This window comes from Mastomys coucha, unplaced genomic scaffold (genome assembly GCF_008632895.1).
Source record: "Mastomys coucha isolate ucsf_1 unplaced genomic scaffold, UCSF_Mcou_1 pScaffold18, whole genome shotgun sequence".
NCBI classification, from domain to species: Eukaryota; Metazoa; Chordata; class Mammalia; order Rodentia; family Muridae; genus Mastomys; species Mastomys coucha.
The window spans coordinates 74,123,952-74,138,396 of NW_022196900.1; the positions used below are offsets into that span (position 1 = coordinate 74,123,952).

At 38.6% G+C, this 14,445-nt stretch overlaps 1 protein-coding gene across 1 annotated transcript in view; it reads right to left on the reverse strand.

The window, feature by feature from the left end:
• Window positions 1–14,445, reverse strand: part of Nasp (nuclear autoantigenic sperm protein) — a 25,878-nt gene that overhangs the window by 10,118 nt on the left and 1,315 nt on the right. The window contains 4 exon segments of the mRNA XM_031378298.1: window positions 685–794; window positions 2,838–2,918; window positions 7,332–7,442; window positions 9,628–9,675. Of these exon segments, the coding sequence (XP_031234158.1) occupies window positions 685–794; window positions 2,838–2,918; window positions 7,332–7,442; window positions 9,628–9,675 (350 nt within the window).

Sequence of the window (14,445 nt, forward strand, 5' to 3'; positions counted from 1 at the left end):
GCTTTTTTGGCTTCTTTTTCTCCCATGGCGTCATAAACCTGTTCTCTCAACTCTTCCCTTGCTTCCTCTACATGGTTAAAGAACATGAAGCATAAACATGTCTCCGAGTTTAATGATAAAAGCATAAATTGAAAGTAGAAATACATTCCCTTAAGCCTAAGTTTTATCAGATGCCCCCATAAGAAAAGCAAAGGGAGAAAGGGAGAATCCAAGCTAGCAAAGCAACATACTGCAAAAGAAATGAAGCCAATAGATTCAGAGTAATCTGTTACCACTCAAAAATGAGATGTCAAGCTTTCCTCCCTCTCTTAAACATTATACTTAATTGATTTCTAATAGCCAAACTTAGAAAATACTTAATTTTCTAAGATGTACAAAACAGAAGCGATCCAAAGACTCTTATTAAAATAACTGAGCTATAGAAGGTGTTTTAAAAATATGGATGAGAAATACTTGATCTTTTCTTAATATTTAATATGCTAATTTAAAAGAATGTATCTATTTGATACATTTAGTTGTTCTCTAAGAAGCTCACTATCACTTTAGTAATGACCTACACTCACTGAATCAGCCCAAGTATCTTTGGAGAGACCAACCACCATAGGAGAACCCTATTGACATAACTTATTCAAAAGAAAGTATCAGTCGCCGCATCTCTTGACTGTAGCATGCAACTCTACATACCATCTACATTATCATTATTTTCTACCAAAGATTCATCTTCTGTTTTTTCTCCTTCTTCCTCTTCTACATGCACTCCTTCTAAGGCATTTCCCAACACTCCATTCTCCATTCTATAAGAAGAAAAAGCACAAAAGTATAACTAGTTCCTAACAATGTATTTTATGATTGAGGGGAAAAAAAGCAGAAAAAGAAATCAAGAGAATATAAAAATATATATTCAAAACAGAAGTTCTGATATTAAGTAGTGTGGGGAGGGAAAGGCAGTGCCAGAGCAAAGGCATAGTGGTTAACAGCCCTTGCCTCTATAAAGAGGACCTGATTACAGTTGCTAGCATCCACATTAGTCCGCTCACAAATGTCTGAAACTCAGACTCTATGAGATAGAGGAGAATTCTGGCCTTGGGAAGTACTTTGCACTTATGTGCACAAACCTACCCCTATATACAATTAAATAAGAAAAAATTTGTTTAATTTTTTTAGACAGTTCCTTTGTGTAGCCCTGGCTGTCCTAGAAATAGCTCTGCATACTAGGCTGGCCCCAAACTCAAGAGATCGGCCTGCCTCTCCCTCCCAAGTGTTGTAACACCACTGACTGGCTAAAATAAGAAAAATCTTAAAGAATAACAGCAATAGTAACAAAACCACTAAGCCCAGTCTTGTGTCACATGCCTTTAATCTCAACACAGGAATAAGAATCAGGCAGTTCTCTGTGAGTTCAAGACCAGGCTGATCTACTAGTAAGAATTTCTGTAGTTGTCTGAATGAGAAATGCTCATGTTAGAATGCTTGGTCCCCAGCTAGTGCTACTATTTGGAAAGACCTTGTTGGAAAAGGAGTGTCACTTGGGGGTGGGCACTGACATTTCAAAATTCTAACCATTGTTGGAATGGCTTGGTGCTCCAGTGGCATGCCTGCCAGTCCTGCACCATGCTCCCTTTCCATGATAGTCATGAAATCACCCTCTAAAACTGTAAGCCTCCAATAAGCTCATTTCTATAAGTTACTTTGATAACTAAGACACCCCCATATCAAAACAATCAACAAGCCAAAAAACAAATCCAACTACATGCTCAAAAAAGACAACCAATGATCAAAATTTTAAAAATAAAGAATGCCCATCTATAAATGGAACTTCTGTGTCACCTCTTCCATGGTTCGGAGAACTTCAAGAAGAGGCACAGAGGATGAATGAACTGGAGAGGAAGGGTAGGGACACTGACTTCAGGGATGACAAAAGCACTTTCTGCTCAATTACAACTGTGCTTAAGCCTATATAAAATCACCACAGGGCTAGCTAATTATTATGAACAATTAAAATATACTAAAGAAAGCATTTAAAACTTCTAACAAATAATAACATGATAAAATACTAAGAGAAAGTGGACTCTCGTATAAAGTTATTATCATCTAGAGAAAAAGACATCTATCCATTTCATTCTGTAGCACGAACACAGTATTTTCTAAACTATGCTAAACTAAAATCTGCTCCCATTTCCCTTAAATGGCCACTGACAGTCTATGAACTTAATGTGTTAGTACTAACTCATTTAGTGCTAATACATTAAGTGTACTGAATATTCACAAAATTAGGAAACTTAACAGAACTATGTGTAAAGACTAATCACTTATTTTTATATCATCAATAGCTTTATTTTTTATATAATAGTTGTACGTTAATTGAAAATTAACTTAATTAGTAAATTAATAAATTAAACATTATATAATAACTTGTTGAGCAGTTTCCAACAATGTTAATAATAGTAAGTCTTTGAAATTGGACAGAAGAGGTCTCCTTTTAAGTTAGGCTACAAAACTTGAACTTGGCCCTCCTGCTTCAGTCTCCCCAGATTTTGGGAAATTCAGGAACCCTAACAAGCAGAAAATCTTATTTACTAGATATTTTCCTGTTTTATTTACTCAAATTCTACTCCATACAATCCTTGTTGAGTGTTTTGAACTTCCTCAGTGTTTCTTAATGTTCATATCTCTGTATAGAACTTTGATGATCAACCAACCATTGACTATTCAAAACCTCAAAACATAATTTCATTCTTTGCATAAACAACTTTAGCCAATAAGGAAGCTTCAATTTTTTAAAAAAACAAAGTGATATAAAATATTCTATTCAAAAATGAGACTTTCCAAAGACATACCTGGCCAACTCCAGAAGTGACTTCCCATAAAAAAAGAAGGCTTCTCCACACTCATTAGCTGTTTCTCCATACTTCTTACCTCTACAAAGAAAGTAAATATCTAGTCTGAACATTTGTAATTGCTAGTTAATAGCACATAAAGTTAATGTTACATGTTGTAAATCTATATATATTTTATTGTTTGTTTTTTGGTTTTGTTTTTCCAGGCAGGGTTTCTCTGTATAGCTCTGGTTGTCCTGGAACCTGCCCTCCAGATTTCTGTCAGAAATCTGCCCTCCTCTACTTCCCAAGTGCTGGGATTAAAGGTGTGCGCCACCACTGCCCCACTATAATGTATATTTTAAGTGCCACCAACAAAGTATTTTATAAGAGATATTCTTCCTGCCACTTTATAAATACCATGTTGACCAGAATAGTTAGAAGATTTTTTGGTGGGACTTATATGATGAAAAAGAACCATTAGAAAGGCATTCTGGGGCTGGTAAGATGTCTTAAGGGGCAAGAGCATTGACTGCTCTTCCGAAGGTCCCGAGTTCAAATCCCAGCAACCACATGGTGACTCACAGCCACCCGTAATGAGATCTGATGCCGTCTTCTGGTGCATCTGGAGACAGCTACAGTGTACTTATTTATAATAATAGATAAATCTTTGTGCTGGAGCAGAGCAAAAGTCCTAAAGAATTCAATTCCCAACAACCACATGAAGGCTCACAACCATGAGCTATAGTGTACTCATATACAATAAATAAATAAGTAAATAAATAAATAAATAAATAAATAGAAAACTTTCTTAAAGGGGGCATTCTAAAATAAAGAGTATTATTTATGATTATGTTTTTAATTTATTCTTATTCTTCATTCATTGGTGTTGCCTGCATGTATGTCTATGTGAAGGTGTCATAAGCCCTAAAATTGAGGTTACAAACAAATGAGCTGCCATGTGGGTACTGAGAATTGAACCTTGAATACTCTGAAGAATAGTCAGTGCTCTTAATCGCTACATTACCTCTCCAGTCCCCAAAGACCAGTAATACTGAAACCAGGATACCTAAACCAAAACCTCTTTTTAACCCATAACTACTAATACACTATTAGACAAATTGTTCTATCTCAGTACCTAAATATTTCTTTTTTGTAAAATGCAAATGTTATTAACTGCTCAGCTATTTTACTAATAATGGCTGTACTGCATGGTGGTATGCAAGGTTTAATCTCTGAATTCTGGGCAAGCCTAGTCTAAGCAAGCAGGACAGAGAAACACTGTCTAGGGGGAAAAGAAAAAAAAATTAACCTAGGAAAAAAACAAAACAAAACTAAAAACTAAAAAGGTGGCTGGAAAAGCTGGGCAATGGTGGCATACACCTTTAATTCTAGCACTTTGGAAGACAGAGGCCAATGAGTTAGAAAGCTACCATGGCTGGGCGGTGGGTGGTGGTGCACGCCTTTAATTCCAGCACTTGCAAGGCAGAGGCGGGTGGATTTCTGAGTTCAAGGCTCAGCCTGGTCTACAGAGTGAGTTCCAGGACAGCCAGGTCTATACAGAGAAACCTGTCTCGAAAAACCAAAAACTATGAGACAAAGGGACTAGAGATGGCTCATCAGTTTAAGAACATTAGCTACTTTGCTAGAGTACCCGGGGTTCAATTCCCAGCACCCACGCGGAAGCTCATGGCTGCCTAATTCCACTTCCAGGAAATCTGACAACCTCACATAGACATATATACAAAACAAACACTAATACTCATTAAAAAAAAAAAAAAACCTAATCATTTTAAAAGAGTATGAGACAAACTAAGCAAAAAGTATTGTAGAGAGTTATATTTAAGTGAATTCCATTAAAACAGTTTATCTTAAATTGCTCGGGCTTCCCTCAGCAGCATCAGGCACAGGATCAGAAAGAACAAGTACCGCCCTGATCTGCATATGGCGGCCATCAACAGAGCTCCTTTGAGACCAGAAGCGTGTGGTGGTGAAGAGGAAATGGGCCTGCCCCACCAAGAGTTCCTGAGCTCCACACTCCAGAAGCAATAAAGAGTCCACAGACTTGTTCAACCAAAGAGTGTTTACTTTCACCTACAGGTCAGCTTACAAGCACTTATAACTCCTGTTCCAGGTGAATTGATGCCTTCCTTCTGGCCTTGCTGAACACCAGGCATGTACATGTTCAGACACATACATGTACACAAAACACCCATTTATATCAACAACAACAAAAACAACAAAAACCTTGTATCATTTCTAAACCCATTCATTTTTATCAAAAACTTTCCAATACTTACATACACTGATTAGTTTTTAACAACTTGACACAAACTAGAATTATCTGGGAAGAGGAATCTCAACTGAAACAATACTGGACACAACCTACAGTCTATGGGACATTTTCTGAATTAATAATTAATATGGGAAGGCCCCTAGTCCAATGAAGGCAGGATCGATCACCTCTGGGAAGGTAGTCATAGTATAAAAAAGCAGGGTGAGCAAGATATTGAGAACAAGGTAATAAACAGTATTCCTGGCCTGAATTCCTCAATGGTGGGGAGTATGATCAGGACATGTAAGCCAAATAAACCCTTAATACTTAACCAAAGTTAATTTGGGGGCATGATGCTTATCACAGCAATACAAGAAAGACACCAAAACATATTTGATCTTCACTCATAGGACAGTACTAAATACCACAGCCTAAAATTATTAAGTCCAGACAGAACAGAACAAAAGGCAGGCCCAATGATTGCTGCAGACACCCAAGAATAACACTGTTTGCATGCTGAGTAAGAAATTAGGCACAGGCAAAAAGTAAATCTGAAACCTACAAAAGCTTGTAAGAATTTTTTCCTAGTTAGGTGGTGGTGGCACACGCCTTTAATCCCAGCGCTTGGGAGGCAGAGGCAGGCGGATTTCTGGGTTCCAGGCAAGCCTGGTGGTCTACAGAGTTGAGTTCCAGGACAGCCAGGGCTATCTATACAGAGAAACCCTGTCTCGGGAAAAAAAAAAAAAAAAATTTTTGGTTTTTTCAAGACAGGGTTTCTCTGAGTAGCCCTGGCTGTCCTGGAACTCACTCTGTAGACCAGGCTGGCCTAGAACCCAGAAAGCCGCCTGCCTCTGCCTCCCAAGCGCTGGGATTAAAGGCGTGCACCACCACCGCCTGGCTAAAAAAAAAAAAAAAAAAAAAAAAGAAATTTCTTTCCCCTAGGGTTGGAGAGATGGCTCAGCAGTTAAAAGCACTGACTGCTCTTCAGGAGGTCCTGAGTTCAAATCTCAGCAACCACATGGTAGCTCACAACCATCTCTAATGAGATCTGATGCCCCCTATGGGTGTATCTGAAGACAGCTACAGTGTACTTATAAAATCTTAAAAAAAAAAAAAAAGTTAAGTCATTAAAAAAGATTTTTTTCCTAGTGTGAATGAAAACACATGACTAACCTCAATTTCTATTAGAAAAACTATCATAGAGACAACGCATTCAGACAATGTGATTAGAAAAAAGATAGTTTGAAGACTAAGATTACTAATTTGTTTCTCCAACATACAGCCAACTCATGGCTCCCATCATATTCCAATCGGTTACATAAGCAAATAACAATGTTAGTGTTTGTATCCTAATAACAGATTTAGTAGCAGAAATTAAATCAAGAGTAGTCAAGCTGGAGAAGGTTGAGAGCTTCCCCACCCCCAGCCCCCACCCCCGAGACAGGGTTTCTCTGTATAGCTCTGGCTGTCCTGGAACTCACTCTGTAGACCAGGCTGGCCTCTAACTCAGAAATCTGCCTGCCTCTGCCTCCCAAGGGCTGGGATTAAAGGTGTGTACCACCACCACCACCCGGCAAGGGTTTTAAAAAAGCTGCTGCTCTGGCAGAGAAACTGGGTTTAATTTCGAGCATCCATACATTTGACAACTCACAATCTACTACCAAAGGTATCCCAATGCCCAATCCTGGCCTCCATAGGCACTTAGCACACATATGGCCATATACACATACTTTCAAGCAATATATCATCATACAAATAAAAAAATTAAAAAATATAAGCCAAACTGATAACCCAGTAAAATAAGGGAATAGCTTAATGATAATATACTTGCTTGCCATCTAAAAGGTCTTAGAATTGAACCCAACTATATTTTTCTTTTCTTTTTTCTTTCCTTTTTTTTTTGGCTTGGGAGGTAGAGGCAGGTGGATCTCTGACTTCGAGGCCAGCCTGGTCTACAGAGTGAGTTCCAGGACAGCCAGGACTACACAGAGAAACCCTGTCTCAAAAAAAACAAAAACAAAAAACAAACAAACAAACAAAAAGACTGAAATTACCCAGTGATATTTAGGTTTTAGTATTATAATAAAAACTCATCCATAGAAAATAAAAAGCCAGAGTCAAGTACTCTACCATGGTACTACTATACTCCTACCCTCATTCTTCCTTCTTTCTCCCCATAGAGAACCTGTTACAAGTTTGTAAGCAATACACCTCTGTTTTACAATAGAACATATACTTACAAAAGACTAGCTGCTTCCTGGAATGCATTAACAGCTGCTGGAATGTCACCCATCACCAGATGTTTCTGTCCTAATCCCAGTAGTTTCTTAGCTTCACTATCCACATCCAGACTGAAAGAAAAATATTTTATTTAGTGTTAAATAGTTTATATCAATATCCATTAGATATATCCCATTTAAACCATAATTGTTAAAAAGACGCAACAAATTAACCAAGCATGATGCATACCATACACCCATAATCGAAAACTCTAAAGGTAAAGGCAGGATGACTGAAAATGAGTTTTAAGATACTATATATATATATACGAAAGAGAGCTAGGTCACATTTACTAACAAAAAAAGAAAAAAATTAAAGATGCAACTTTCAGAAAACCTTACAGGACATGTGGTTATAAATAAATGTTAATTAAGCCGGGCGGTGGTGGTGCATGCCTTTAATCCCAGCACTTGGGAGGCAGAGGCGGGCAGATTTCTGAGTTGGAGGCCAGCCTGGTCTACAGAGTGAGTTCCAGGACAGCCAGGGCTACACAGAGAAACCGTCTCAAAGAGCCAAAAAGAAAAGAAGAAGAAAAGAAAAACTAGAACAAAGAACAAAACACAGGACTGGAGAAATGGCTCGGCGTTTAAGACTGTTCTTCCACAGGTCCCGAGTTCAATTCCCAGCAACCACATGGTGGCTCACAATCATCTGTCATGGAATCTGATGCCTTCTTCTGGTGTGTCTCAGCAGTATTTTGTGCTATGATTCTCAGCAGTTGGAAAGAGGCAAAAAATTTAAAACTTTAAGGTCTTCACAGGAAATACAGGGAGACTAAAGTCAATCAGTGTTATATTAAACTCTCTAGAGGAAAAGGAAATACCCTAAATAAATGAGATAGGTGTAGTGGCCTATGCCCATCCTAGAAGAGGCAAGCAGATCTCTGAGAATTCAAAGCCAGACTAGCCAGCATAGTAAGTTCCAAGACAGCCAGGGCTGTTATACAGAGAAAACCTGTCTGGGTGAATAGGCAAACTAAGTAAATAGGAGGCTATGGTATTAGCTCAGTGGATAAATCTCTTGTTGAACAAGCATGAGGACTAGAGTTGGATCCCTAAGACCCTCTTAAATGCAGGGTAGACCCACTTGTATTTCCAGTACTTTAGAAAGTAGAGAAGGGATCCTACTCAGCAAGATCTGGGTTCAGTTGAGAGATCTATATTCATGAATGATCAAAGATTCCCAATATCAACCTTGTGCCTTTGAGTGAACATGCATGCACACAACACATACCATACAAGCACATATACAAATTAAGGTATGCCACAAACATAAAAATAAAATTAAAAAAAAAAAAAAAGTTAAAGCACGGTGATGCAAACTTTAATCCCAGCACTGAGGAGACAGAGGCTAGTATTAGATCAGCATGGTCTACATGGTCTGTTCCAGGGTAACCAGGGCTAAAATAATAAGGTCTTGTTCTCAGAAGGGGAATCATGGTACATGTTGGGATAAGAGTGATACAGAGAGGCTAGAACAGCTCAGTATAAACATTGTACCTAGATTCAATTCTCAGTACCCATATGTCATCCAGTTCAAGGGGTTCTATTCTGGCTTCCAAGTAACACTAGGTATACAGGTAGTGCATAAATGTACATGTAGACAAAACACTTATACACATAAAATAGTAAAAAAATAAAAATAAAAAAAATTAAGTATATTCAAAAAAATGTTTTGAAGCCCGGCCGTGGTGACACATACCTTTAATCCCAGCACTTGGGAGGCAGAGGCAGGTGGATTTCTGAGTTCAAGGCCAGCCTGGTCTACAAAGTAAGTTCCAAGATAGTCAGGGCAACACAGAGAAACCCTGTCTCAAAAAAAACAAAAAAAAATTTAAGATTTTCATTTACCTCAAATTTTATTACTGGAAACAAACACTGTGAGTTGATTCCACTAAGGAATGCTCTTATTTTGGACAAAATGTCTTCCAAATACCCGGGTATTTGAAAAATCTGTTAGCAGTTCATAGTGGTCATCATAACACATCCTTTAATTTTGTTGGGTGATATCAGGTTACCTACTACTGTGCTTACATTAGTGTCAATTAAATGATGAAAGGGGCAGATTTTTCTTTATAAAAATGATCTAAATGAATCCCTGAACAGGTTTTACTGACCCCAGAGGCATCTAAGAAGAAAAGGAGAGGGGCAGAAGATGAGGTTCCAGAGATATTAAGATTTTACCCTCAGATTTCATCCCCGGTGAGCAGATATAAACTGTTTCAGATATAAACATAATTGTAGCATACAATCTTACCTCTCCATTTTATCTGCAGAGGTAGAAGGAGCAGGAGCATCTTCAATTCTATAATCAATAAAAGAGAAAAAATTAAAATGGAAGCTCTTTTAAGCTTGGATGTTAAGTAATATCAGAAAAATACAAAAGCATAAAAGAAATTTTCATGTTTTAAACACAGATCTTGGAGGAGTGGTGGTATATGCTTTAATTCAAATACTCTATAGGTAAGGCAGGTGGATTTCTGAATACTAGGCCAGGCTGGTCTACAGCGTAAGTTCCAGGACAGCCAAGGCTACACAAACTGTCTCAAAAAACAAAACAAAAAAACCCAAAGCAAATATTTACTGAGTCATATACATTATTAAATACAATTCTTTGGTAAGTGAGTAAAGTCACACAAAGCATTGACAACTTTTAAAAGTTTAATTACTAGAATCCACATGGTAGGATAGAATGACTCACATAAGTATTCTTCTACCCACATGTCCCGTTAATACTACCCAAAATTCAATGTAGTTTAATAAATAAAATGTAATCCTAAATCACTGAAACAAGCAGCAACTTTCCTATGAAGAACCAGAAAAAGACAGGCATAATTTAAAAAGCAGTACAGGACTCAACAAAGTAGGCTATGTACTAGATCCTAGAATGGCCTGTTAGATTCTTATATACAAACTCTACAGCAACTAGTTATATTCCCATTGATTATGTTTCATAGAAACTAAGCAAAATCTTCAAATGCTAGACTTAAAATTATCTAACACTGAGTTACTAGCTCCATCCTCTTATCCAAGGACTACAAGATTATGCTGATCCAAGGGAACGGGAACAAATTTATTAACTAACATGATTAAAGGATATTTATTTATTTCCAATATGTAACAGATGAAATAGAAGGTATGTCACAGGGCAATGTCAGATTATGCTTTCTAACTACATTAAACCTTTGTACATCACATTGTATGTACCATTAACAGTTTAGCCAGCCCCTAAAAGTTAATTTTATGTGTTTAATTTTATTTGACTATACTCACAGGAACAAGCAAATAATTTACAGGGTTTGGTGGTTTCATGCTGTAATTAATCCCCACACTCAGGAAGAGACAAGAGAATAAAATAAAAAACTGTTAGGCAGTGGTGACACACTTTAATCCTAGCACTTGGGAGGCAGAAGCAGGCAAATTTCTGAGTTTCAGGCCAGCCTGGTCTACAGAGTGAGTTCCAGGACAGCCAGGGCTACACAGAGAACCGTCTCAAAAAAAAAAATAAAAAAAGTAAAAAAATTAAAACATTTGAGGCTGGCAAGATGGCTCAATAAGTAAAAGTGCTTGCTTGCAGGACTGATAACTCAAGTTAAAGTCCTCAGAACTCACTCCTGAAAGGTGTCCCTGACCACAAGAGCACTCTGGCACCACAATTATGCGTATATACTCAACAATAAATAACCTTAATATTTTTCAAAAATATACTTTTTTTTTTCTGAGACACAGCTGTGTCTGTGTATCCTTGGCTATTCTGGAACCAGTTCTATAAGCCAGGCTGGCCTCGAACTCATTGAGATCCACCTGCCTCTGTCTCCCCAGGAATGAGGTTAAGTACTCCACCACCACACAGTTCAAAAATATACTTTTTAAATTATCAGGCCAGGCCATGCTTTTAATCCCCAGTACCTGGGAAGCAGAGGCAAGTCTGAGTTTGAAGCCAACCTAATCTACACTGTGAGTTCCAGGCTCGCCAGGCCTATGTAATAAAACCCTGTTTCAAAAATAAAACAAATAGCAATAAACTTAGAAAAACAGATTTCTAGGAATAGAATCTTTTTGGCTGTCAAGAAAAGTAAAAATATTAAAGTCAGTAGTAGGAGCACATATGTAATTCACACTTGGGAGGCTGAGGTAGGACAATTAAATAACAACAGTATGGATAATAAATATACTTTGAAGTCTACTTGGGAACACAATGAAACAGTCTCAAAAAAAAAAAAAAAAAAAAAAACAGAAAGAGGGAGGGGCTGGTGAGATGGCTCATTAGGTTAAGAGCCCTGACTGCTTTTCCGAAGGTCCTGGGTTCAAATCCCAGCAACCACACAGTGGCTCACAACTACCCTCTTCTTGTGCGTCTGAAGTCAGCTACAGTGTACTTATATGTAATAATAAATCTTTGGGCCAAGGTGAGGGGGAGGTCCTAAAATTCAATTCCCAACAACCACATGAAGACTCACAACCATCTGTACAGCTACAGTGTACGTACTCACATACATAAAATAATTCTTAAAAAAAAGAGAAAAGGAAAATGTATATTACTATTTTCCTTTCCACTGTTGTGATTAAAGCACCCCAAATAGGGGCTAGAGAGACGTATCAGTGGTTAAGAGCACTATCTTTTCTTATGAAGGAACTAGGCTGGGTTCCCAATACACATATGGTGGCTGACAACCTTCCAAAATTCTAGTTCCAGAGGTTTGGAAAGCCTGTTATTTTCCACAGCAATTGTATGCACATTGTGTACAACACACATACAGGCAAAATCCACACATGTAAAAAATGTTTTAAAGCCAGGCATATGCCGGGCAGTGGTGGCACACGCCTTTAATCCCAGAATTTGGGAGGCAGAGGCAGGTGGATTTCTGAGTTCGAGGCTAGCCTAGTCTAAGCTCCAGGACAGCTAGGGCTACATAGTCAAACCCTGTCTTGAAAAACAAAACCAAAAAAAAAAAAAAAACAAACAAACAAAAAAAGGCAAGCCAGGCATATCTGGACAGTGGTGGCATTTGTCTTCAATCCCAGCCCTTGGAAGGGAGAAGCAGGCTAGGCAAGGTAAGCATGGTCTACAGAGCTGAGTTCTAGGAGAGCCTGAGCTATACAGAGAAATCCTGTCTCAAAAAAAACAAAAACAAAAACGAAGGAGTGAGGATATCAAGTGATTCTAATGGGAAACTAACCAGCACAATGAAGAAATAGCTTAAAGAAATGATAAAGAGGTCTGGAGAGATGGCTCAGCACTGACTGCTCTTCTGAGGTCCTGAGTTCAAATTCCAGCAACCACATGGTGGCTCACAACCATCAGTAATGAGATCTGATTCCCTCTTTGGGGATATCTGAAGACAGCTACAGTGTACTTACATATTATAAATAAATAAATAAATCTTAGCCGGGCAGTGGTGGTGCAGGCCTTTAATCCCAGCACTTGGGAGGCAGAGGCAGGCAGATTTCTGAGTTCGAGGCCAGCCTGGTCTACAGAGTTCCAGGACAGCCAGAACAACACTGTGAAAACCTGTCTGGGGGGTTTGGGGGGGGGGATCAATCTTTTAAAAAAAAAAATCCTCTTCTGTCTTCCTCAGAGATGGGGCATTAAACATGATGTGTGTGTGTGTGGTAAAACATTCATATTCATACACATGCATGCCCAATATACAAAATCGCTGAGTTTTAATATACAGCTTAATGATACAATTTTAAAAAATGAGTCTGAAGGCCAGACGTGGTGTTGAAGACCTTTAATCCCAGCACTTGGGAGGCAGAGGCAAGATCTTTGTGAGTTCCAGGTCTACCTTGTCTACATAGTGAATTCCATCCAGTACAGCCAGAATATAGAGAAATCCTCTCTCAAAAACAAAAAAAGTGTGTGTGTGTGTGGGGGGGGGGGGTTATAAGTAGGCATGTAATTCTCTAGAAATACCTGTTCAGGAAGCTGGGAATTACTAAACAATAGCCAACGTTTAACTGAACACAAATGAACACATGAAAATCTCTGTGAAGTTTCTTTAAACTAAAAGCTGATGGGTGGGTGGTGGTACACTCCTTTAATGCCAGCACTTGGGAGGCCAAAGCAGTCTGAGTCCCAAGGCAGCCAGGAGTACAAAGAGAAAAACACTGTCTGGAAAATTGAGGAAGGAACAAAAAGCTGAAGATCTAACCCAAGAGATGCTAGGCAAGCACTCCCAAACTATAAAGTATTGGAAGCAAAGGGATCCCCAATGAAATACAAACAGCTGTTCAGAAAGCACCATAGATGGAGTCTTTCTGTAATATTATCTACAGAATTCCCAAACTTAATCTACTCTGGTCCTAAAAAAAAGAAAAATCAATGAAGAAGTAGGGAAGTGGAGTCTGAAAATAAAACTGCATTTCCCAAATGGTTGAGTGGTTTGAGAACCACTGATTTTCAAGAACCCACTAGGAAAGAAAACAAAAGGTGATAGGGTAAACTGTACTGAGTGAAATGTCAACTAAAACATATAAACCTATAGAAAGACACTCAAATATCTCACAGGCACCTTTACTTTTACCCAAGGTAAAACTTTTTTTTTTTTGGAGGCAGGGTTAGCCATGCTAACCCTGTGTAGCCCTGGCTGTACTGGAACTCTGTAGACTAGGCAAGGTAAAAGTACTAAATGCTCAAGGAACAGAAAAAAAATATAACCAAGCACATAAAAAAGGCCAGGGAAACTAGAAAAATCAAACCTGCTGTATGGAAAGTACTTCTTCCCTCTAACTGCTGGATATTTCTGTGCACTTGGATAGTTCCTGCTTGATTAGCACTTTAAAGCTCTCAAATCAAGGCACTCCTTCTTTGGGGTTCCTTCGCTTAGCAAACTCATCTAGCAAGTAAACACTACTCAGACAGAAAGTTCCGTGAAGCCTGGACCGAAGACGCTACGCGAGTGAAATGTCTCTTGACATTCCACACACCGAAAAACCTCAAGAATCCAGGCACTTCTTCGAAAGGGTTGAGAGTTAACAAAGCTTCAGTCCCGCAACCACCCTCAGGTTACTGTAAACCTGGAAGGAGTCTGGAATAAAATCCACTGCGCCCCACTGCTCCGGCAAAAGCGGC